General features: G+C 53.7%; 11 protein-coding genes across 11 annotated transcripts; 5 read left to right on the plus strand and 6 right to left on the minus strand.

The window, feature by feature from the left end:
- Nucleotides 1-126: 126 nt before the first annotated feature.
- J4E84_000125 (uncharacterized protein) lies at nt 127-1,241 on the minus strand (the record flags this gene model as incomplete). The annotated part of the gene is made up of 2 exons (XM_049382769.1): nt 127-650; nt 707-1,241. 2 exons carry the CDS (start codon nt 1,239-1,241, stop codon nt 127-129), a joined length of 1,059 nt encoding a protein of 352 aa, XP_049248287.1.
- A 942-nt stretch (nt 1,242-2,183) lies between these two features.
- Nucleotides 2,184-4,135, plus strand: J4E84_000126 (uncharacterized protein; the record flags this gene model as incomplete). The annotated part of the gene is made up of 4 exons (XM_049382770.1): nt 2,184-2,852; nt 2,903-3,105; nt 3,294-3,871; nt 3,924-4,135. The coding sequence occupies 4 exons, from the start codon at nt 2,184-2,186 to the stop codon at nt 4,133-4,135; spliced, it is 1,662 nt and encodes a 553-aa protein (XP_049248288.1).
- An 860-nt stretch (nt 4,136-4,995) lies between these two features.
- J4E84_000127 (uncharacterized protein) lies at nt 4,996-7,335 on the minus strand (the record flags this gene model as incomplete). Its single annotated transcript, XM_049382771.1, has 3 exons — nt 4,996-5,453; nt 5,640-6,718; nt 6,779-7,335. 3 exons carry the CDS (start codon nt 7,333-7,335, stop codon nt 4,996-4,998), a joined length of 2,094 nt encoding a protein of 697 aa, XP_049248289.1.
- A 217-nt stretch (nt 7,336-7,552) lies between these two features.
- J4E84_000128 (uncharacterized protein) lies at nt 7,553-9,327 on the minus strand (the record flags this gene model as incomplete). Its single annotated transcript, XM_049382772.1, has 2 exons — nt 7,553-9,067; nt 9,127-9,327. The coding sequence occupies 2 exons, from the start codon at nt 9,325-9,327 to the stop codon at nt 7,553-7,555; spliced, it is 1,716 nt and encodes a 571-aa protein (XP_049248290.1).
- A 549-nt stretch (nt 9,328-9,876) lies between these two features.
- J4E84_000129 (uncharacterized protein) lies at nt 9,877-11,086 on the minus strand (the record flags this gene model as incomplete). Its single annotated transcript, XM_049382773.1, has 2 exons — nt 9,877-10,718; nt 10,777-11,086. 2 exons carry the CDS (start codon nt 11,084-11,086, stop codon nt 9,877-9,879), a joined length of 1,152 nt encoding a protein of 383 aa, XP_049248291.1.
- A 1,996-nt stretch (nt 11,087-13,082) lies between these two features.
- On the plus strand, nt 13,083-13,856 carry J4E84_000130 (uncharacterized protein; the record flags this gene model as incomplete). The annotated part of the gene is made up of 3 exons (XM_049382774.1): nt 13,083-13,193; nt 13,240-13,300; nt 13,360-13,856. The coding sequence occupies 3 exons, from the start codon at nt 13,083-13,085 to the stop codon at nt 13,854-13,856; spliced, it is 669 nt and encodes a 222-aa protein (XP_049248292.1).
- Nucleotides 13,857-14,698: 842 nt separating this feature from the next.
- J4E84_000131 (uncharacterized protein) lies at nt 14,699-15,584 on the plus strand (the record flags this gene model as incomplete). Its single annotated transcript, XM_049382775.1, has 2 exons — nt 14,699-15,053; nt 15,109-15,584. The coding sequence occupies 2 exons, from the start codon at nt 14,699-14,701 to the stop codon at nt 15,582-15,584; spliced, it is 831 nt and encodes a 276-aa protein (XP_049248293.1).
- Nucleotides 15,585-16,042: 458 nt separating this feature from the next.
- Nucleotides 16,043-18,097, minus strand: J4E84_000132 (uncharacterized protein; the record flags this gene model as incomplete). The annotated part of the gene is made up of 5 exons (XM_049382776.1): nt 16,043-16,389; nt 16,483-16,658; nt 16,749-16,922; nt 16,985-17,700; nt 17,753-18,097. 5 exons carry the CDS (start codon nt 18,095-18,097, stop codon nt 16,043-16,045), a joined length of 1,758 nt encoding a protein of 585 aa, XP_049248294.1.
- A 982-nt stretch (nt 18,098-19,079) lies between these two features.
- On the plus strand, nt 19,080-20,380 carry J4E84_000133 (uncharacterized protein; the record flags this gene model as incomplete). Its single annotated transcript, XM_049382777.1, has 5 exons — nt 19,080-19,104; nt 19,176-19,641; nt 19,693-19,993; nt 20,047-20,078; nt 20,131-20,380. The coding sequence occupies 5 exons, from the start codon at nt 19,080-19,082 to the stop codon at nt 20,378-20,380; spliced, it is 1,074 nt and encodes a 357-aa protein (XP_049248295.1).
- A 703-nt stretch (nt 20,381-21,083) lies between these two features.
- Nucleotides 21,084-21,695, plus strand: J4E84_000134 (uncharacterized protein; the record flags this gene model as incomplete). The annotated part of the gene is made up of 2 exons (XM_049382778.1): nt 21,084-21,191; nt 21,252-21,695. The coding sequence occupies 2 exons, from the start codon at nt 21,084-21,086 to the stop codon at nt 21,693-21,695; spliced, it is 552 nt and encodes a 183-aa protein (XP_049248296.1).
- Nucleotides 21,696-22,023: 328 nt separating this feature from the next.
- J4E84_000135 (uncharacterized protein) lies at nt 22,024-22,961 on the minus strand (the record flags this gene model as incomplete). The annotated part of the gene is made up of 2 exons (XM_049382779.1): nt 22,024-22,167; nt 22,221-22,961. 2 exons carry the CDS (start codon nt 22,959-22,961, stop codon nt 22,024-22,026), a joined length of 885 nt encoding a protein of 294 aa, XP_049248297.1.
- Between the last annotated feature and the right edge of the window lie 315 nt (nt 22,962-23,276).

Below are 23,276 nucleotides of genomic sequence, written 5' to 3' on the forward strand. Positions count from 1 at the left end.
CATGGCCAGGTGTTAGACGTGCTTGCAACTCTCACTGAATTTTGGACGTCAATGTTGATGATGGAGGTACCCCACGAGGGCATATGTGCTCGCGTTCGGGGTTCCTCCCTTTGCGATATCTTCCGTCTACAGAATGGCATTGATCTCGTTACCGCTCACCATGCCCTCTACAGTCGCCTTCAATATCTCACCAAGGTTCTTGATCGACGTTGTCGAAAACCAAGCCACATGCGGACTCAGGGTAATGTTAAGGTCCTTGACGTCTTCCTCCAGCAGCGGGGTATCTGCAGGTCCACCAAGTGGTTCCACCTGGTATACGTCGGTCGCATAGCCGGCTATGCGCCTCTGCTTCAGGGCCTGCACTATAGCAGCTTCGTGTACTATGCCGCCTCTCGCGACGTTGATTATGACTGTATACGGATGCATCTTCTCGAGCTCGGGAGTAGAGATGAGGTTGAGCGTCTCGGGGGTTCGCGGTAGAGCTAGGACGAGGACTGTGGAGTTGCGGAGCACATCGTCAAAGGGTATGCGGTCGTCAGAGGCGTCAGGGGCTGGGAGCCCGGTGTCTACGGGAGGCGTCGCTGGTGTCTTTCGACTCGCGATAAGTACGCGCATGCCCAATGCTTGCCCTAGCGCAGCTATTCGCTTGCCTATCACCCCGTGTCAGCGCAGGACTTCTCATCCTGATTAGGATATGAAGACCTACCGATGCCCCCATAGCCGATAACGCCCATAACCTCATCTTTGCAGGTCATCGGAGGCATGCCGTCCGGCAGGCGCATGTGGTCCTTCACGCTACCCGCCGTCTTCCATTCGCTGGGCTGCGCACGAGTGATGCGATCCAGCAAGGCGGTGCGCCTTCTGGATGCGAAGTACAGACTTATGGCATGTTCCGAAACCGCGTCGAGGTTTGCCCCCGGGCAGTTTGTAACGCGAATGTTGCGGGCCCGGCAGGCGTCCAGGTCCACAGGGTCTGTTCCGGTCGCGGATATGGCAATATAGCGGAGGTTCGGAGTAACACTGGGGCGCAATGTTTCGGCATCAAGCTTAATAGTAGTAGTAATGATTATCGTTGCATCGTGAATGCGCGAGTGGAGCTCTTCACGAGTCGAGGTGGTCTTGTACGCTGTCAGGTTGTGCGTTGTGGAGGCTGGGAAGGTGAATCCGTGGATGGGGAGGGGCTGCTGATGCTCCTCAAGGGCTACAATCTCGTGATGCATGGCGACACAGTTACACAGCATTCGGCGCAAGGCTGGCGCTGCTCCAGACGCCCATTATCGCCATTTTATGCTGGCGATGGAACGCCTCATGCTGCCAAGTTTGGATTTGGGTCCGCTACTGCCGCATGCGACATGTTAGGGCGCGTCGTCAACGGAAGGAGCGAAGGAGCGAGGGGAAGGAGCTGGGCAGGTGTAGCAGCAAATGCCGACTCCACTCTGGCATGCCGACACTGACATCTCCATTCACCCCTATCTCGATATCTGGGCTGGCTCCGCAAACGCCTCCCATGTGTTTTTCAGCGCGTTATGCACACGCGACCAGTGCCCCGGACTCTACCCACGAATACGGATCGTGTGCCGAGATGGACGCCCGCTGGACGCCCGCTACGACGCCAATCTCGAGCCATCGGCGACCCCCATTGGCGCGCAAGCCAGCAACTGGCAATGGAAGTAACATCACCCCACGCGTTCACTGCGATTGCCCTGCAAACTCTGCAACAGCCGAGTGAGGCTCAGCAACGTGCGCACCTCCAAAGACCACGTCAGGGTCCTTTCATCGCCGGCTGCTCGTCGGCACACGGCGGCTCAGCTTCTGGCCCACTTCTAGAAAAAACCTCAACACCTAGGCGACGGAACGCGGATGCATTAGACTGTAGTTCCCACTCAGTCGGTGATTTTCTCGGCGCAGTAAAACAGCCCTATCCGGCCACCCTCCACCAGCAATTGGCCCGCCAAGCTCCGCGTCTGTTGCCATCTGAAATTCGGGTGGGTAGTCTAAGGCGACTTGTCTACATGCTGGCTAGCGGGCCTGGACCATGCGCCGACTGACGTGCCTCTGCAGCCCTTCAAAGCCTGCGCTGATCCGCCGCTGGGGACATGTCCCAGAGCTTTGCTTTGCGACAACTCCCCAACTCTCCTTCTCTCTCAGGCCCCCAGACCCAGGACCAAAGCGACACGCCCCTCATGTCCGACTACAGGTACGGCACGCAGTCAGATGCGTATGCCGCTGAGCACGACCACTCTCTGCGCAACGGCGCGCCCGAGAAAGAGACCAAGCTGGGCAACACCTACTCTGGATCCGGAGACGATGTCGTTCCCGCTGATGCCGACAACCTTCTGGCTGCCATGGGCTACAAGTCGGAACTGATCCGATCAAGATCCACTCTCCAAGTGGCCTTCATGTCCTTTGTCCTGGCTTCCGTCCCTTACGGCTTGGCTACCACCCTCTACTACCCTGTAGTTGGCGGAGGTCCCACCAACATCATCTGGGGATGGCTCGCCGTATCGCTTATCATTCTCGCAGTCGCCGCATCCCTTGGTGAGATCACCAGTGTCTACCCGACCAGTGGTGGTGTCTACTACCAGACCTTCATGATCACGCCGCCCGCCTATCGGAAAATCGCTTCGTGGATCTGTGGCTGGTGTTTCGTAGTTGGCAACATTACCATTACTCTATCCGTCAACTTTGCTACCGCGCTGTTCCTTGTGGCATGCGTCAATGTCTACGAAAGCGAACCTGGTGTTGGTATCATGGCAGGATCACCCTACCAGGTCTTCCTCATCTTCCTTGGCATCACACTCCTTTGCAACGCCGTGTCTGCCTTTGGAAACAAATACCTCCCATGGTTGGATGTGAGATTCCCCCCAAACGGCTACCGGATGTGTTACTTACAGATATCTAGACTTTTGCCATCTTCTGGACCTTTGCTGGTGTGATTGCCATTATCGTCTGCATCCTTGCCATTGCGAAAAATGGTCGCCACAGCGCCGAATACGTCTTCACTGAATTCGACCCTTCCAACTCCGGATGGATTCCAGGATGGTCTTTCATGGTCGGATTACTGCACGCAGCCTACGCGACTTCATCGACCGGAATGATCATCTCGTGAGCCTCCCCTACTCTGCCCAAGCAACTTGCAGCAGATTTTCCTTGCCCAATGCACTTTCCCAAGCGACTATCCCACGCGACATTTCCTAAGCGACATCCCAAGCAACACACTCCATCGCGACATTATACGTGTCTACAAGCGGTAACTCTTGACAACAATTGTCCAAACGCTAACACATTCGTAGCATGTGCGAAGAAGTTCGCGAACCTGCCACTCAAGTCCCCAAGGCCATGGTCGCGACCGTCGCGTTCAACACCGTTGCCGGCCTCGTCTTCCTTATCCCTCTCGTCTTCGTACTGCCCGACCAAGCCATGCTCGCAGGTCTTTTGTCCGGCCAGCCTACGCCTGTCATCATCAAGGAAGCCGTAGGGTCCTCCGCTGGTGCCATCGGACTTCTTGTTCCCCTTCTTGTCCTCGGTCTGCTTTGCGGTATCGGCTGCACGACAGCTGCGTCTCGCGCTACCTGGGCCTTCTCTCGTGACGGTGCCATTCCCGGCTACAAGCTGTGGAGGGTCGTCAACACCAACCTCGATGTCCCAGTCAACGCCATGATGCTCAGCATGGTGGTCCAGATCGCTCTCGGTCTCATCTACTTCGGTGCTGCCGCCGCTTTCAACGCCTTCTCTGGTGTTGGCGTCATTTGCTTGACATTGAGTTACGCTGCTCCCATCTTTGTCTCGCTCATGACTGGCCGTAAGCAAGTCAAGGATGGCGCGTTCCATCTCGGCATGCTCGGCACGTTCTGCAACGTCGTTGCCCTTGGTATGTTACATCACTATTTCACTGTCATAGCGCAATCGCTAACAACAAACAGCCTGGTCCGCCCTTGCAACCCCTCTGTTCTGCATGCCCACTTTCCGCGAAGTCACCCCTGCGTCGATGAACTACGCCTCCGTCGTCCTTGCCGCCGTCGTTGTCATCTCAACTATCTGGTACTTCGTCTGGGGAAAGAAGAACTACGAGGGCCCACCTACGCACGAGGATGCTGTCCTCGAGGCTAGGAGAGCCAGCATGGCTAGTCGCTAAGTTCCATCGAACTCTAGATGAAACACAAGAGAGGTGGAAGAGATGAATGAGCCGTCTCCTATCTCGCTACCCACATCCGAAGCGAACATTGACCCACATGTATATTTCCGCAATAGCAAATTCGATACCCCAATTCATTCTTTGAGCATCCAAGTAACAACTCCATGGTTGATTGCCTAGCCAAAGCGATCGCATAACTATGACTTCACAGGCTTGACGTCAAGCTCCTCATCTCTACGCTTGCAAAGAAAAAAAGCTTGACCATCGGACCCGCGGAAAAAACGGCACCATGCACGCGCCGCCTCCACAGTCCCATCACAGTCCCATGTCCACGATATGTCACTACCTCCACAAAGCCCACAAAGTCCACAAACCTCGCAAGCAGGCTCTATGTTCCCATTTCCGCCCCCATCAGGCCCCGGCGCTTCCTCGTCGGCCAATACCGGGACCATCTCAATTAGTGATTAGTGAACCCGACCCACACGTCATTTGTAGTTAAGCGCAGCACAGCCGCGAAAATATTTGATGGGACCGGTGCTCCGCTGGTGTGTTTAAGTGTGCCCGCTAGACAGTCCCGCTCCCCACTAATGCATGGTGTCCCAGTGACCTGGCATGGCGGGCTCTGGGACGGGCTGGATGGGCTGGACTGGATTGGACTGGACCCTCGTAATGTACGGTTGGATGTACTGGCGCTAAGGTGCTAAGGTAAGGGCGTGACGTTATACGTGAGGATTCGAGATGGACATGGGAATGAATAGGAATAGAGGCGGAACATAAATTGATCGACAGGATTTGTCACTGTGCAGAGTGAGCGAATCTCCATGTCCACGAAGATAATAGTAGGAATTCTGCGATTGTTCCTAGGTACAACGCCAACGATCCATCTCAACACCATCCACCCTCTTCATCATGTCTCTCAACTTGGTTTCTGCAACCGACTCGTCGAGTTCCTTTTGTACTTCTCCTACGCGCTCAGGATGGAGGATACAGATAGGACTGCCCACAGGCGTCAGGATTCTAGATCGTGAGATAAGGTTACCAGTTGATGTGTAGGGACGTCTAGGTCGTCGTGATATCCGTGGAGGAGGATTCGCGACGAAAGGGTCTTCCAGGGAGGTAACGTCGGCGAAGTCGTGGAACATAGGTGTCGTTAAAGTAGGAGTATTCCACTTCTCTGCCTTCTCGTCCACTTCTTCTTCTTCTTCTTCTTCTTCTTCTTCTTCTTCTTCCTCCTCTCCATCATCATCCTCAACAACCCCATCAAACAACCTCCCCACAGGATTCCGATTCCGCACAAGAATACTCTTCCTCTTGCCTCCTTCCTTCTTGCCCACCCCAAGTCCAAGTCCATGTCCAAGTCCATGTCCATGCGGACTAAGACTATCCCCGAACTCGACATCTCCCCTCCTCCCATGCCTGCCCCCATCAATACTCCCATTCCCATTACCACCACCACCACCACCACCACCACCCGGACTCGACATATCCCCTTCCACCGGCGTACCAAACGTATCCCGCGAAATACTCGTTTTGATAGAATCAGTAGCGATAGACTGAGTAATAATAGGACGCTGGTGCACAATCGTCGAGTCTTCCGGGGGCGAAGGTAAGGATAAATCAGCATCGTAGTCAATCCACGGTGCGACTTCACGGATGTTGATGCCGGGGAAAGTGGTAGCTGAAGCATGGGTGTGAGCGCTGCTGGCGTTTGAACCAGCGGGACTGGCGTGTCTTCGTGGTTCGCCGCCTGTTGTGGATACATCGGCTTTGCTATGTGTGTTTGTGCGGCTGGGTTTCGCGGGGACGAGAAGCGTGTTGCTTTTGCTCATTGTAGCGGTGGTGGTGAGTGGATCGGCTTCGGGGACGGATTTGGGGGATATGACGTCTTCTTTGTCGAGGACGTGGACGTGGGCTTCTTCGTCGAAGTGGAGGTGCTTGAATATGCCTTTGCGGGGTTCTATTGATGGAGGGTCTGTTGGGAGGGGTTTGGGGACTACGTGGGGTGTGACTGGTGGTGCTGTTTTGAGTGGGGTTGAGAAATCGCTTTTGTTGGCGCCTACGGGAAGGGTGCTGTGCGACTTGCGTTTACCGTCGCGGTTGACCTTGCGGAGACGCTTGTACTCGGCGTAATCGTCGACTTCGGTTGCTGTGGGTCGTTTGGTGACTACCGCCATGGGCACTGAGTCGGTCCTCTCAAATAGGACGTCGAATAGGATATCGCCTTCTTTCCATTGCCCACCAGCAAGGTTACTGCTTTTGGCTTGCTTGATGGACCAGCCTCGGACGCTGTACAGGCCTTCGTACCTCACACCTGCTTTTGGTCCCCAAACGCTGTTGATGCTGTGGCTGCGAAGTACCCTCACAGGATCCCGGCTCTTGGGTGTAGCAGAGGTAAGACGGAACTTACCCTTGTCATTCTGTGGGACACGATAGGTAAAGCGTTCTTCGGACGAGGCTTCAATCTCGCCCGTATCCTTGAGTAGAAGAGCATATGCACCGTGTTTGTCGTAGGTCGTACCGCCATCGCATGCCTCAAGCCCGATGATGCCAGCATGGTGTGCGAACAGAGGGTTGATCCACCACCTACAACAAACATCAGTCCAATCTGCGAGTCTCTCCAAGCAACGTTTTCGTCAAACTTACGTCCCAGCCACAAACCCCAAATCCCCCAATTTATGGCTCCTCTTCGGATGAATCTTCTCCGGACAAGTCTCCGCCCAGCGCTTCAGCAACGCCTCCCTAGAATACTCATTCACACTAGCAATCCCCTCCAACCTGCCCCCCCTCCCATACAGAAACGGATGAATCTCGCTAAACGGCCCAAACTTCGCCGTCCAACTGTCTACAATCTTGTCGCAGTCGTCGCATAACCTGCTCGGCCAGCGCGTCGCCACGCCCGCAACGTCTTGGACAGCTTTGTGGATACCGGTTGCGCGCAGGACGGAGATGGTGATGTTTTGCGCTTGGCGGAGGGCGACGAGCGTTTCGTGGAGGGTGAGCACGTCGTCGGGGCGGAGGACGTCGGGGCCGTCGCGGGCGACGCGGAGGTCGAGTTCGTCGCGGATCCAGCGGGCTATTTGTTTGAGGCGGGGGCGGGAGAGGTCCGGGTGGACGGGGGGTGTGACGGGGAAGGTAGCGGCGGTGTGGGTCGTGGATATGGTTAGGGGGCTGGAGAGGCTGTCACGGAGGGCGGGTGTCATGGTGTTGATATTGATGTGTTGGGTTGGTCAGGATATGGAGTCGTGTCGCATTGAATAATGGTAAGGGTTTGGCGGAAAAGGAATAGGTACGGCCAGTGTATTGAATGGTGTAGTGAAAGGGTGGCTTTCGTACTGGTTCAAGGTCTGAGGTCCTGGCACCAGCTGCCCTTACCTCTGCCATGAGGGTTTGAGCGCCTTCCCATTGCTTTCATATATCTCAGTGTTTGCGCTTCTTCTTTTTCCGCTTCTCAGTCCCTCCAGATGCCGGTGTCTCCACAGGCTTTACCATCTCTTCGACCATCTCATCACCACTAAACCCATTGAATTCCTCAACTTCAGCTTCATCGACTGCGGTTTCCATGATTGGTGCCGAATGTGGACTGCCATCTCTGACAAAGGCAGCAACGAAGAAACCCATTGTGCCTTCTTCCGTACCCTTATCACACCGAATGCACGCTTCCAGTACGTCACTCTTCAAAGATTCATCCACATCAATCTCCAGTTTCTCGTCCTCCCACACTCCGCGTCTATGCCACTTCTTCATCCCATCGACTTGCTGGTCTCTCTTGAGAATCGACCAGCCCCGTTCTTTTGCGATCGAAGAGGCCAATGCTTGGAAGACAACACCTTCGTTCTCTTCGAAATGTATTGAACATGTGGAATACGTGATCTTGTGCGCGCTCTCGAATCGCATAGCATGATTGAGGATGTGGAGCTGGAAGGATGATAAAGCTGTCAGTCGCTCAGCTAGCTTGCCGTGCATTGGTGTTTCTTCAGGTGTTGATTCATCCATATCCAAGTCAAGCGTTGCTGAAGGGTCAGCTTCCTTAGGCTCGTCGTCTCTCTTCCGCTTCTTGCCTTTCTCAGGCTTTTGCGGTGCTGGGCGATTGTTTGGTGATTCTGGCAGATGCATCTTGATCGCATCGTCACGTCCAACTATGCCAGTACCGGAGCAACTGGGGTCGAGCAGTATGGCACCGACATTGGCATACTCGTCGGATCCAGGCTTTGCCGCGATGAAGTCGCTACTACCCTTGACCTGAACGATGCTGTCCGCTGATGCAAGCTTGACCATCTTCTGCAACGTGAAGGTTCTACCCTTGTCGCGCTCGAATGCAATGACCTTCTGTTCTTCACCCGGTCGCCTCCGGTCAGATACGATAGCTGCCAGATGTGTTGTCTTGTTGCCTGGTGCCGCTGTAGCATCGATAACATCACCATCGTCAGACTGCGGATCTAGCAGGTAGGCGGGAAAGCACGAAGCCTTGTCTTGGAAGATGATCTGTCCCTTTGTATACGCGGTAGACCTGCTCAGATCGATCTTGGAGGGTAAGGCGAGCAGGTTCGGTATGTTCGGGTCTTCGTAGTATATCTTCGACTTCTTAGGCGCAGAAAGCACTTCGCTCAAATTCTCAGTCTTGACAAAGCCGGCAAACGTGGTCGATAGCTGTTGCTGCAACGTCGTCTTGACGGTATTGATGCGCACCCAGCGAGGATGGCGGCTCTTGGGCGCATCACCCTCATCCTTCTCAAGCTTGCCATCATTCACAGCGTCCCTAAACGCCTCTATGGTCGCGTATCCGTATCGTATGCGGGCTTTCGTGAGCTCGGCGCTCAGACGGGCTTTGTGTCTGGTGATGGCGAGCTTGAGGACATGGTTGGCGGCTGCAGCAACACCGTTCTTCGCGAGCAGCAGATCGTGAGTAAGAAGGAGAGCGAGGATTGGCGTAAGCTGTTCAAAACACATTAACATCAGGATGCGACATAGAATATTGCTAGTAAACTACCCACCTTCCTCTCCTCTGCCAGCAATTTGGTCTTCTCAATCACATCCTTGAGCACAATGGACCATTTTGACGTTTCCGCAATGAGCGCAAACAATTGGCCTGGTGTGCTCTTCAAGTCTTTCTTGCCGTATATGCGCGACTTGAGAGACCCGCCCGTGTTCTCTGTGTTGGCAAGCACCGCCGCGGCTTCGTAGTAGAGCGACATGGAAGCTGTCGCATGCGCATGCGAGAGAAGAGTCGCGAACTTTTTGGCGTTAGGACCGAGCTCCGACTCTTTCCCCACACATCTCCGCGCGCCTAGACCCACGCGACGTCGGCATTCGTAAATATGCGACACGATGCAGCTGCTAGAAAACCCATAATAGACAGGATATGATTTCACGAAACTTTGACACGCGGCATTGCTAGGCAAGTTATGACATTTTTGTTCGAAAATAACACTGGCCAACAAGCCATGCTCATGTGTGATGGCAGCACAACGGGTTATCTGGGTCATCTTGGGAGCATAAATCGTAATCCAATGCCGCGTGCATGCACGGTGGTGTTGTATTCTCATACGTGAGCCAGCAATCGTAACGCCGTGATATGCGTTTTCATGTATGTGGAAATGACCTCCAACGCCCCCAAAATGTCCTGTATCTGATGTTTCTGTAGTTGAAGAGGCACCAAAGTACACAAATGCTCCAGGCAGCATACTAACTGCGAATCGCAGGGGTATATATCAGCTATAGTAGATAGCGCGTAGACAAGTCATCTACGCCTTCTTGATCCTTTCCTCGTAGGCTGACCAAGCAGCTTTTCTGTATCGGTCTGCCTCTGCCTTGCGGTCTTGTGCGCGCACGATGCCTCGTCCGACAATGATGACGTCGCAGCCTTGCTCGAAGATCAGCTTGCGAGGAGTGTTGTATTGTTGGCCTAGAGCATCGCCCAGCTTCTTGCCTTCCTGGCCTGGCGGTGGGAGCTGGCAGCCCGGTGTCATCGTGATGAAGTTGTCCTCTGGCTCAGTGTTCAAGCTTCGTTGCGCAATGAAGCCCATGACAAACTCGGGACGGCTGCGTGCGATCTCGACGGTCCGCTTCTGGTACTCGGGTGTCATGAGGTGGCCCTCAGAGCTCATCTCGGCAAGCAACAGAAGCGACCGGAGGAACGGTGGTGGACCAAGTCGGATGAGCTCTGTTGCTACGTCCAGGTTGAAGACTTCTTCTCCGTTGGCATTTGGCTCTGGACGCGGCGATATGCTCTCTGTGCGCATGGATATCGAGGTTGTCACGCTGACGACGCTGTGCTTGCGGTCGGCAGCCTTGATGCTCAGCCGCCTCTCCTCGCCCTCCATCTCGATGGGTGACTCAATCGCCGAGTTTCGTTGTTGTTGTATGAATTGATCGTCCTCTTCGTCATCATCGTCGTCGAGGCCGTTGATTTGCCGTGTGGCAGAGATTTCGGTGTTTACGGACGTGTTGTACTTGGCGATGGTGGCATCGGCAGCCTTCTCGAGCGCGGTGACGATGGCTGGGCCAGGAATGACATGCGCGTTGGTGATCTCGGCCCAGAGCGCAATGCGGTGGTGTCCAGAAGTGTACTGTTTCTGTACGGTTTCTGTGGTGTGTTAGAGACTGCCCCGCCAGTGAATATCCTACGAGCCAACATGACATACCACCAATGTCCGCAAACTTTCGGTCTTCGAAGATGAGGAACCATTTCCGCTTGGCAATCTCTCTCAGTGCCTGTGCTGTCCTGTCTGACCAGTCGACGACAATGTCGCAGTGCGTCTTGAGCACGCAGATTGAGTCACCAACATCTTCGGCCAGTTGGAGGAGTTCGGCCGACGTCTCGACATCGGCGGAGAGGCAGAGGTTCGTCTGCTTGACGGATATCAGGCTCAGCAGGTATGAAGCCAAGGGCCCGGTCGTGGGTAGTGAGGCGCGCGCACGGTACGTGCTGGTGAGGCTCGGGTGGGAAGACATGACGGCGATCGGTGATGGACGCCCGCCGGATTTTGGCTTGTGTGTTTGAGAAGGGCCGATATATAGCCAACGCGTGTGAAGGAATGGATCGGCAGCGTGGTGTTGTTTGGCGAGTGTCTCCGCGGGGATGTCTCTGGTGAGGGGCACTGCTGTCGACGGAGGAAGGAGCGATGGACAGATCGGCAGGTGCGATGAGGCGTGTTATACAAAAAAGAAAGCCACCCAGGGATGAAGGGGAAATAGCAGCCAAGTCAGAAATATAGCAATGGAAGGCTAACGTCGACGGTCCCGTCGTCGCAGGTCGAGGACGCGGGCGCCGACAGGCAGTGCGCACAAAAATTGCGCCTGTTCCTGGCACGGCCCGCTCAGCGCTGGTCGCAGATCATGTCTAGACGCGCAGTCGAACCGAAACCGTCATGCACCGCAGCCAGCGACCGCCCATAGACGCCAGAAATGCCACCCAAGCTGCGGCCTGCCCGCCTACCGCTCTTTGCACCACGGGCCTAGCCATGCACCTCTGCACTGACCGGATGAGCCTCCACTTCCCTCACGCCTGCAATAGCTGTCTCTTAACCACTTCATCCGCTTCACCACCTCGTATTCCAGATCCTGCACCGCCTCCTGACCGGCGCTTTACTCATGTTCAGGGCTATTCGGCCATACTGCTAGCGTTGCCAACCGACTGCATGTCGCTTCCTCCTGTCATTACCCCAGCCACCATCCCGCTGTAAACCACCATGCCGTAGCCAGCGCTTCAAGCGCCACCGTAGTGCTGCCAGACACCCCACCGCAACGTTACGCCTGTCATCCGATTATTGCAGCCTCCTCGCCGAATTGCTCAACCTCAATTGCGCCGCTCCGAGATATCAACACGTCGACTCAAGACCTTGGCAACGGCTGCACGCCTGCAGCTCGCCAACAGTCCCGATTCGTGTGCTGCCTGCGTGTGCTCCATCGGAAAGTGGGGCCCAGAGGCGACGTCGTACCATGCCCGCATCGCGATCCCCGGTTCTGATGAGCTGGTCGGTCCGTTGCTTGATTGTTGATATTGCTTCCCGTCGCTTTGGTGCTGCGTTCGCCTCGGAAGGATAGATATCCCGTCGCTGTTATGGCCGTAGTGGTAAACGATGTCAGGCCAAGGAACCCTCGCTCGGCTTCATTTTGTTCGGATCGTGAACTCTACAGCTGACGATAACATGTGGAAATTAGAAGCCCAGAACACGCGTCAAATGGGCGTTCCTGACAAATCCAAAGCCGTAGGTTGCCAGTCTGCTACTTGCCGTTGCTCAGTTCAACTTCTCCTCTCATCATAACAACCGGTTCAATTCTCTCCAAAGCATTCAATGTTCATCCTGAGCACCTGGGTATTCTTATCGTTGTTTTCGCTCTTCACATCAGCATCAGAGCTAAATGTTTACACCATTCAACTGAAACCTATCATGCCGATATCTACAAGACCTCCCATGTGAGCGGCATGTTTCCTGTTCCAATCCAGTGCAAAAGTGTTCGTAACTATTCCTGCTACACTCTGAAAGTATACACTTCACCCCAGTTTAAGCGAAGTCAAGTTAGAACGTGTTGAGTACCTCCAGACTAGATAGTTGCGTTGGTGGGTGCCTAATCGTAGTCACCATAGCATGGCTATGCGAAGCGGTCTACACATGACTTTGAGTTGCCCGTCACTACCATACTTTTCCTCACCTCGAACAGGTAATAGCAATGGGAGGACAATCCTTCGACGAATGAGAGCGTCGGAATTCGAGCTTGACAACCTAGAGGTAATTTCCCGTTTGCGCGTTGCGCGAATTCCGACTTCACTGCGTCTTCTTCCACGAGACACAATAACAACCCCCACATTTATTCCCTCACAACAACTTTCCTTCTCTCTTCCTTCTTCCCTTTACCCACAGCTTTCAACAACTTCGTCGTCAATTCGCAGCTTTACAGCTTACTTTCTCTTTCTTCCATCAAGCCCACTTACATCTACCTCATCAAGATGCCTCCCAAGAAAGAGGTCGTTGCGGGTGAGGCCCTGCTCTCCGGATTCTTGGACAAAGAAACCAAGCTGCTGGCCGCGGCCTTCCTGAGCTCGACTGCTCCCGACAAAGTATGTCACATTACGAATAACATCTATTGTGTACTAACCTGAATAGTTCGACTACGATGTGATGGCCACGCTTACAGGCAACACCGCTGGCTCCCTCAAGAAGATGTGTAAGTCATATAACGTCAGCTGCACATGAACTACGCTAATGAGATACTTCATCATGCAGGGCCCCCGGTCAAGAAGAAGGCTCTCGAGGCCCATCCCTCGTTCGCCGCCTACTTGGGACAAGCTGGTGTCGCCGCCCCTGCTTCTGCCGGTGGTGATCCCAAGCCTGCCGCCGCTGCCAAGGTGACTAAGAAGCGCAAGGCTGCAGACGAGGTTCCTGAAGATGCTGAGGGTGGCGCCGAGGATGTTGCGCCTCCCGCTGACGCTGCAGACAAGTCTGACGGCAACAAGTCCGACACCAAGAAGAAGGCTCCACCTGCCAAGAAGGAGAAGAAGGCACCCACCAAGAAGCGCGTTCCCGTCAAGGGTCCCAACGCCCCAAAGAAGGCAACCAAGAAGGAGCCCGCCTCTGAGGAAGAAGTCGTCAAGGACAAGTCCGCCGAGGACTCCGCCGACGGCGGCGACGGTCTCGGTGAGTACTCCTACCTCAAAAACCTTGAGACCTGGTTGAACAATACTGACAGTGAGTTAGGCGGCGAGATGGAAGACGACATCTAGAGACGCTCATCACTTCTTGCAGGCGCTCTTGGTTCCTGACGTTGTACACACGCAAAATGGTAGGCATTGCCCACGTCACTGTAATCATCGAGGGACCGTATTCTTACATCAACAGGAGTTTCTGGGTTGCGCACGATAGCATTGTGTGTCCTTTGGGTATATGACGGGTTGTGTGTTGGCGAAGGGAGTTTCTGGGTGGATGGTATGGCATGATATGGCAGTGATGATACCCCGGTGTTAAGGCTTTGAGGGCTTTTGACGATTTTGTTGGGTGGCACGCAATTTTCGCGTAGTCGAATCAACGATGATACATTCTACTTCAGTGTGTTCGTGGATGTGCCGTGATTGCTGTACCGTCTTTTACGTGCATGATTGCCGTCACCTTTGCCTTCTATGCCCTGTATATTTTAATGTGAGGAGCAGCAAAAAAAGAACGGTAGTATCTCGTATCGGTATATTGCAGTATATGTGCCGGCTCATGCCGTGGTGGTGTTAACATGTAATCAGGCACACGGACCAGCTGCTCCGAGATGCCCCACGGCAAAATTCCGCACCCTCAACCCCATCTTACAAACCTTCAACATGCCATCCACGCCCACGACTCGTACGCTGACAACTCAAATGCCGAGACCGACAATGCATTCTTTCCTTCTGAGCATGAACATATGCCGCGTCCAGTCCCTACAGCTACCAGGAACATGAGATTCACGCGCACCTCATCATTCTTCGCAACCATCTTCGGCCTCCAACGAACCACATCCGCGGATCTCTCATCCAGTAACACGACGTTCAATCCCCTCCAAGGAATCCAGCAATTTCCAATCTCGTCCTACAGCACCAACATGACGCGTCTCGCACCCGTCATCTCGCTCTCGCACGGCGGCGGCCCCATGCCCTTACTCGGTGACCCCTCGCACGCCGCTATCACCAAGTCCCTCAAGACAAAGGTACCCAAGATACTCAAACTGGGGACGCCTGAGGCGCCGAAAGCCATCGTGCTGGTAACGGCGCATTGGAGCACAAGCAAAGTGACTGTATCGAGCGGCTCGAAACACGAACTCCTCTACGATTACTACGGCTTCCCTCCAGAGTCCTACGAGATCAAACATGACGCACCAGGCAGTCCTGAAGTCGCAGAGCAAGTAGCACAAGCCCTCAAAGACGCCGGTATCGAGTGTGAGAAAGACGACAAAAGACGTATGTTCCCCCAAACCTTCCTTTTCACCCACAGTTTCTAACAACACCATCACAGCATGGGATCACGGCGTCTTCGTTCCGATGAAACTCATCGACCCCACCGCCGCTATCCCCATAATCCAACTCTCAGTCCTCTCCTCCGAGTCCCCAACCCAATCCTACGCCATCGGCCGCGCCCTCTCCTCGCTCCGCACCCAAAACATCGCCATCATCGGCAGCGGCTTCGCTACATTCCACAATCTGCGTCTCATGTTCGATGGCACGTCACGGAACCCAGAGTTCAAAGCGCTGAACAAGGAGTGGAGCAGTGCTGTTACGGATGCGGCTATGACGGAGAGCGAGCAGGTGAGGGAACGCAAGTTTGAGCATTGGAGAAGTTGGCCGGGCGCTTACACTATGCATCCGCGGGGTGGGGCGGAGCACTTTTTGCCGTTGATTGTTGCTGCGGGGGCGGCTGGGGGCAGCAAGGGGAGGAGTTATGCGGATGATTTTATGGGGACGGATATGTGGAGTTATTATTGGGAGGAGTGAGGGGGTGATGCAGGGGAGGGTGATATAGGGTAATGGGTGGTAATCAGGGAAGTGAGTGAGCAATACAGTTTCTCCTGTAAATTTTCATATCAGGATGAAACTTTGGAGGAGAAACTGTATTGCTCACTTACTTCTCTAATTATCATCCATTACCGCTGTATGAGGTTTCATACAGAGGTGGTGATATAGGGTAATAGATAATAATTAGGGAAGTAAGTGAGCAATTGAGTCTGTACTTGAAGTCACTCACCGGAGTATCATCAAAAACAGACTCAATTGCTCACTTACTTCCCTAAGTGTGATCTGTTAACGCTGTATGAGAGTATGTCGCGTCAGTGAGACTTCGTTACCCTACAACATCTTCAAGCTAAAAGCATGCTAGCTACCATATCCACGCCCATCTATTTGGTATCACATATCCCTCAAATCCACTCTCATCCCACCCCACCCCTCACTTCTCACCCCTGAATAGGCTTCAACCCATACCACCCAATAACCCCCATCCCGCCAAACGCACTCAAACAACTAAACACCAACGCCACAATCCCCCTCGCCGTAAAACCCTCCGGTAACCTCCCCGGACTCCTATTCTCACCGCTCAGATCCTCGTAATCAACCGTGTTCCCCGCTGCATTCCCTTGCGTGGGTACATGCCCCGTCTCACACACGTCCCAGTGCGATTGCGGGATAGCGTTTGAGGAGGAAGGGGAGAGCTGGGCTTGGACGGCGAGCGGGGCTTCGATCATTGTGGCGGTTAGCCCGGAGGCTACGTGCCATTCTATGTGGCAGTGGAAGAGCCAGACGCCTTGTGGATGTCAGTATGCTGGATCATGGAAACACGCGAAGGCGATGTCGTTGGGGAAACGCAAATTGCGGTATCTCCGGCAGAGTGACTTACCAGGGTTGTCAGATCGGAAACGTAGCACGATGTGGCCGTTTGGTCGGACGAGGACGGTGTCGCGTCGCATGGGTGTTGAAGGGGGTGTTGTTGTGTTGGTGGGGTCGTAGAAGCCTGCGTCGTCGTCGCTGCGGGTTACGACTTGGAAGGCGTGGCCGTGGAGATGGAAGGGGTGTCTGGGAGTGGGTGTTAGTATGAACATATCATCTACACTTCGACATTGGCGTAGAGAGTAAACGATGCGAAGATGAGAGGGATATACGCACTTTCCAGGGTCATCATTGTTTAGCACGATCTCCACAACTTCGTTCTGAGCAAGGACGAACGCGTTTGTGTTGCTGCCGTAGATGGTGGGGTTGGTTGCGTTGGGGCCGGTGGACAGGACGGTGTATAACGTGGGTACTTTGGGACTGACGTAGGTTACGTCGTTGAAGAAAGCGCTGTCACATGTTAGTTCCTAGTAGTTCAAATATAAACATGAGACAGGATATCGGCAACTCACTAATTCGCCCCGTCATCGAGGTTATCCATCTTCAAGTCCAAGGTGATGGAACGATCAACATGATCAAACAGCTCTTCCTTATCGTGCGGTACCAAAGCGAAATCATCAAAAGGCTCAAATGCTGATATCTCTTTTGCGGCAGGCATGTCCTTTTTATCATCATAGACAAGCCATCCCGTGACATTAGGATTCAGCCCATCGGGTATAGCATCGAACAGGTCCTGGTCCATGCTTCCCACGAAAGCGAAGTTGGAATTGGTGTCGTTCTTGGCAGTGACGAGAACACTATACCGCTGCGCTGCGGTCAGGTAGATCATATCTGCCTCCATGGGTTCCGTATACACGCCATCGACCTCGACAACGCGCATGGTATGATCCTCGAACCACACGTACTGGGCAGCGAACGCACCCATGTTGACCAAGCGGAAGAGATACGTCTTTCCCGGCTGAATGGCGACGGTCAAGTTTTGAGTGTCATTGAGCAATGCGGCTTGAGGTACGGGCTCTGCGCCGGAAGGATTGGCGATGTTGATGAATTCGCCCAAGAGATTGTGCATGAGATCATGATACCAATCGGAAAGTGTTATGACGACTTCCTCGTCGTAGAGATCTTTGAATGGGTCTTCGGGATCATGCACAATGAGAGGGCCACGAAGACCATCTGGATATTGGCCGCGCTCATGGCTGTGGTACCAATATGTGCCGGGTTGGTCGACCTAGTTAGATTAACGACTGTACCAACTATACATCAGATCCTGCAGAACTCACGGTAAAGTTGTATGTGAAGGAGCTGCCTGGAGGGATACCACATTGTGTGACAGCAACGGGACCGTCCATATGCGTAGTTCCATTCATGTACAAGCCATGGAAATGTAGACTCGTCGACTCATTTCCAAGAGAGTTCTTTGCGTTGACGATGACCTGATCGCCTTTCGTAACTACAATGGGTGGTAAAGGCCATTGGCCGTTGATGCCAATGACCGGGCGCGTTTCCTGCCCATCGGGGTTCGCATAAGTCCATGCTATGTCGAAGTCATATGTGACGGTCGCGCAGGTAGCGACTGATAGTAGTAGGGAGAGCGGAAGGAGGAGGCTCAGTAGTGAGAGTGCCATGATGGCGCACGAGGCGAGTACTGAGGATCAGATACAGTCAGAACTCGTCGCTGATGATCAGGCTGCTGTGAGTACGACTGTACTAAGGAAGTTCATGTGCTACACCCACGTTAGTGCCGATGCAAGAGCACTCTCGTCAGACGCAGGACGTAAGATCCGACGTGCGGAGATCAGATAAGACTCTCTAAGCACTTAGCCTCCACCACCTCAAGCCCGCATGCTTCGGCGCCGAGTAATCAGATCATCAGCCCATGTTCTCGACGGGCTGAAGGCGGCCACAAAGTTTCGCAAAGCGGGGCTTCTGTGTTTTTCCCTCACGAACTAGACTTACCTCGGCCTGACGTGTCTGATCATCCCAGTATCAGATTGAATTTTCCACGTCTTGGGTAACGACTAGCGAGTTTGTCGAGCTTGATTTGCTGTGGGGTGACATTCACCGGGCGTTATCGGTCCATCTGATAATCTGGACCATGATCGGCCAGGGTCTGGGGTAAGCGACGGCGCCGAAGGACCAATAAGCCTGCGCTAGTCCGCGCCACGAAGTCTTGATTGGATTTGGCGTGCTGGGCATGTGAAGGTGCGGATCAGATAACTCGGAGGTTTGAGAGGATGTTGGAGCATCTGTCGTCGGAAACAGAGCAGAGAAATGGGACTGAGGTTGGGTGTAGTTGCCTAACGCCAGAAGATGACAACCAGAGATATCGCAGTCGGAGTCGCAGCCGACGCAGCACAAAGCTGAAGCATGATCGGTCCGTCGTGATACCGGGAGAAACTCAAATTAAGAGGCAGGGTCGTCGTGCATGCCCGAACTTCGGCTCTTGTCTTACGCTATCGACACGAACGGCAGGCGCGTGTTAGCCACCCTCAGCTTCGGAAGTCGCTGCATGTCCACCCATCTGATTAGATCCGTCCTCTGTTCTTTATCAAATACCAAGTGAGGATACTAAACCACGCAACTTTGACGATTCCAAGGTCCCCCAACATGCCGAACGTCTTTGCTGTGCCAGGTATGTATGCGAGGACAATCGGTTTCCACTTTGTGGTGCACACCATGCCATCATTGCTAACGCTGATCAAGTCTTCTTCATTTGCTTCCGCGAATGTCTGGAAACGAGCATCATCGTCTCGGTGCTCCTCGCCTTTCTTAAGCAAACCCTCGGCCCTGAACATGACGCGACAGTCCACAAACGACTCGTACGCCAGGTCTGGTATGGCGTCGGGGCGGGTGTTCTGATCTGCTTGGTCATCTGCGCCGGTGTCATTGGCACTTTCTACACTGCTGGACGCAATGCCTTTGAAGCTGCAGAGAACATTTGGGAAGGCGCCTTTGCAATCCTCGCAAGCGTCATCATCACTATGATGGGAGCTGCCCTGCTCCGCGTCAGCAAGCTTCAAGACAAATGGCGTGTGAAGATTTCCAAGGTACTGGAGCAAAAGGATTCGAAACTACCCATCAAGGGTAGACTGAAGCGATGGTCGGAAAAGTACGCCATGTTCATCCTGCCTTTCGTTACCGTGCTTCGCGAAGGCATTGAAGCAGTGCTGTAAGTTACTTCAGTCTTGCCCCTACATTGCAGAGCTGATCAGTCCACCAGGTTCATCGCAGGTGTCGGACTCGGTGCGCCAGCGACTAGCTTCCCTCTCGCCGTACTCTGCGGTCTCGGTGCGGGTGCCTTGGTCGGATTCCTCATCTACAAGGGCGGCAACAAGACTTCTCTACAAATCTTCCTCGTCATCTCGACATGCTTCCTTTACCTGGTTGCAGCGGGTCTTTTCTCCAAAGGTGTCTGGAACCTCGAACAGAATGCCTGGGTCAAGCTCGCTGGCGAGGGTGCTGCAGAAGCCGGTGCCGGCCCGGGTAGCTACGATATCAGGAAGAGCGTGTGGCATGTCAACGTAGGTCCTCGATCTGACAGTAGCGCAATTTCGTATGCTGACTGCTACACTAGTGTTGCTCACCATTGGAAAACGGCGATGGCGGGTAAGTGATGCACTCTCATCCAGATGTTTCCTCGCTGACAACATCGGCTCAGTTGGGGTATCTTCAATTCTCTTTTCGGCTGGCAAAACAGCGCGACCTACGGCTCCGTCATCTCATACAACCTATACTGGCTCGTCGTCATCATCGGTTTCGCGTTCCTAGGGTGGAAAGAAAGCAAGAGCAGCCCCCCTCACAGCGCGCAAGCCGAGAGCATTTCTTCCAGCGAAGAACGCGAAACCTCAGGAAAGAAGTCCAGCGGTGAAGGCATCACAACAACGACAGCTGTACGAGAGGTTGATTAGACGAAGTGAGAAATCGTCGCCTCGAACATCAAGGCTGTGAAATTGTGTTGAGCGTATTTATAGATCTAGTGGGAGGCCTCGCTGACAGCTAATTGGGACGATTGAGGGAAAAAGCTTGTTCGGGGCCAAAGTGGGCCCTAATGCAACCCACTCTAAACGAGGCCTAGGCCGTCCCAAACATTCCCGCACCGAATCCAAGATAACCGCCCCCTGAATATCATCCGAAACACCCTGAGATTGTGGCCCTCATTGCAGTTTGCACATCGAACGCGTGTCGTTGATCTTTTGCTTGTGGGTCCCCGATTGATGGTTTGCGTTGACGTGACGATCATGTTGGGGGGCACCGTTTGACAGATCTTCAGCTTACCTGCAAGGCGCTCAACGGTTTTCGTTACTAAAAACAAAAATACCACGGCATGGCGCAAGAACAGCGAAGATGACGGGCTGACACGACATTATTACCCATGCGCTGGAGCCGAGTTTCGTGGCGGAGTATACGCGTTCGGGTGTTGATGCACAAATTGAAGTATACATAAAGTGGATGCTGCCTGCTCTCCCACGCGTTTCGCTACTCCTAGGTCCTCGCTCTTGCTTCTTGTCAATCGTTATTTCTGTCATCCTTCGATCTTAGTTTCAACTTTAGACGGCACTGTTCACCTGTTCTTTACCAACGTTCTCCACAACTTTCGCAATTACCGTTACGATGCAGTTCAAGAACCTCGCTCTCCTCACTGCCGTTGCTGGCACTGCTGTCGCAGAGTTCGCTATCATCACCACACCGTTCCCCACCAACCTCAACGTTCTCACCGATGTATGTTCTAGTCTACCCACCTATTATGTTGTGTAATCAATGCTGATCCACGATATTAAGATCGACGGTTACGCTTCGTCCGTGTTGAACGTAGTCGAGACGGGCCTCGCATCCCTCACCCAAGCCTCCAACCTCGCTGCCGCCAAATCCGCGCATGACGGTCTCAAATCCTTCGTTGCTACCGCTTCATACTCGATTCCCAGCGGCGTCACCGAAGTCGGCGCGCTCGAGACCCTCTCTGAGACACCGGCCTGGTACAGCGCGCTCCCCAGCGATGTGAAGAGCTACTACGACAAGTACAACCAGGAGGTGCAGAGGCTGGTCAACCAGGCTATCCTCGGCGAGAACGGCACTCTTGCTACTACCACTGGAGCTGGTGCCAGTGGTGCGTCCGCGACAGGTGCGAGTGCGTCTGCGACCGGAACCGGTGCCGCCATGGCCAATGTAGTTGGCGTGATGGGCGCTGGTTTTGCTGCCGCATTCGCCGGTGTCATGGCCTTGTAAGCGTTGGTACGACGTGTTGAAGTTGGATTAGAGGAGTAGGATTTACAGGGCAGGTCGTTTAAATTTCTTCATTGGGCTGCCCTTGGCTAGGGATGAGATTTCCACGTGAGGCGGAACGACATCCGAATCTGTAGACGAGTTTTAGTTATGATACCTCTGCTTCTTTTCTACACAGTTATGAGTTGCGAACGAAAAGATGCTCTTCCCATTGAGTGATGTCTCCTTGTATTGGCCATATATTTACTCGTCTATACCTTTAGATCTATGCGCCTCCCTCTTTCCATGCACACAGTACATGTGTGTTGCCCCACGGCCTCGATAAGACTCCCTACTGACCTTGACCCTTCGGCTGTGCCAACTTCGCAACCTCAGGATCCTTAGTAACCTCCTCGTACTCCGGTCTCGGCAGCTCAAACGCCTGCGTCGACCTCGCATACGTAATACCACCCAACCTAGATATCGGCTTGAGGACCTGTCCAGCATTAGCAACCCCCAACACCCACGATCTTCACACTCAATACTTACAGCAGGATCAACCAGCACACCCTGCTCATCAACAGCATCCTCCCTAACCCAAAAGTTGACACCCTCCACAAACGCAGTAACACCCGTCTTCTTATCCGGCGTAGCAGGATTCTTACTCGTCCATTCCACGGTATTCACCAGTTTTCCCTCAATACTAAACACGGCCTCCTTGACACGATCCGGCTTGACAAACTTACTCTTCTCCGCGTGCAGCCCGCTAAACGCCCATTCACTCACATCAGCCGGCGCATTGATGCTCGTGTAATTCGCCGCCTCGACGTACTCCTCGGAGATGATGTTGATAACAGCTTCCTTGGTATCAACCAGGTTCTTCAGCGTGTCCTTGGCTTTGTCCATGCCACCCGCAAACCCTAGGACGAACATGGGTGGGCCGTGGTTCACGAGGTTGAAGTAGCTGAAGGGAGCGAGGTTCGTGCTTTTTCCATCTGCGCTGATTGTTGAGACGAAGCCAATGGGGCGGGGGACAATGGCGGAGATGAGCAGCTTGTAGTTGTGTACTACGGGTCGGCCTTCTTCGTAGGGGTTGATGGAGCGGTGCGCCTTTTGCAGGCTCGAGGGCTCGTTGGGACCGGAACCGGGTTGCCAGTTGGGTTTCGGAGTTTGCGTGTAGTGGAAGGAGGAGCTTGTGTCGAAGGGTGGGCGCGAGGCTTCGACTGCTTTGAAGTCGCCGTGCGGGTTGCGTTTTATTTCCTTTTCGGCATCTGCTCGTCCGGTTGCCATGATGAGATCTGTAGTTTGGGTGTTGTGTCTTCGGGGAATGATCGTTAGTGAGCAAATTGTGCTGTAGTGGCGATCACGGGAACGATGTTTTTATATCACTACCCAGCTATGGATGCAACTGCCGTTTAGTAAAAGATGATCAATCGCGCAAAAAAGTGCTCTACGGCAAATAGCGGATATAATTCCGAGCCTGCAATTGCACAAGGGGCGGCCGCGGAATGCCCACCGGGGCTTTTTGAGCCGCCATCGTAGGAATCTTGGTAGACCGCTTGGAACTAAGAAGTTCTATTTGCATTGAGGCTGCTAGAACATATA

This window comes from Alternaria hordeiaustralica (genome assembly GCF_023758085.1).
Source record: "Alternaria hordeiaustralica strain BMP 2776 chromosome Unknown scaffold_1, whole genome shotgun sequence".
Lineage (NCBI taxonomy): Eukaryota > Fungi > Ascomycota > Dothideomycetes > Pleosporales > Pleosporaceae > Alternaria > Alternaria hordeiaustralica.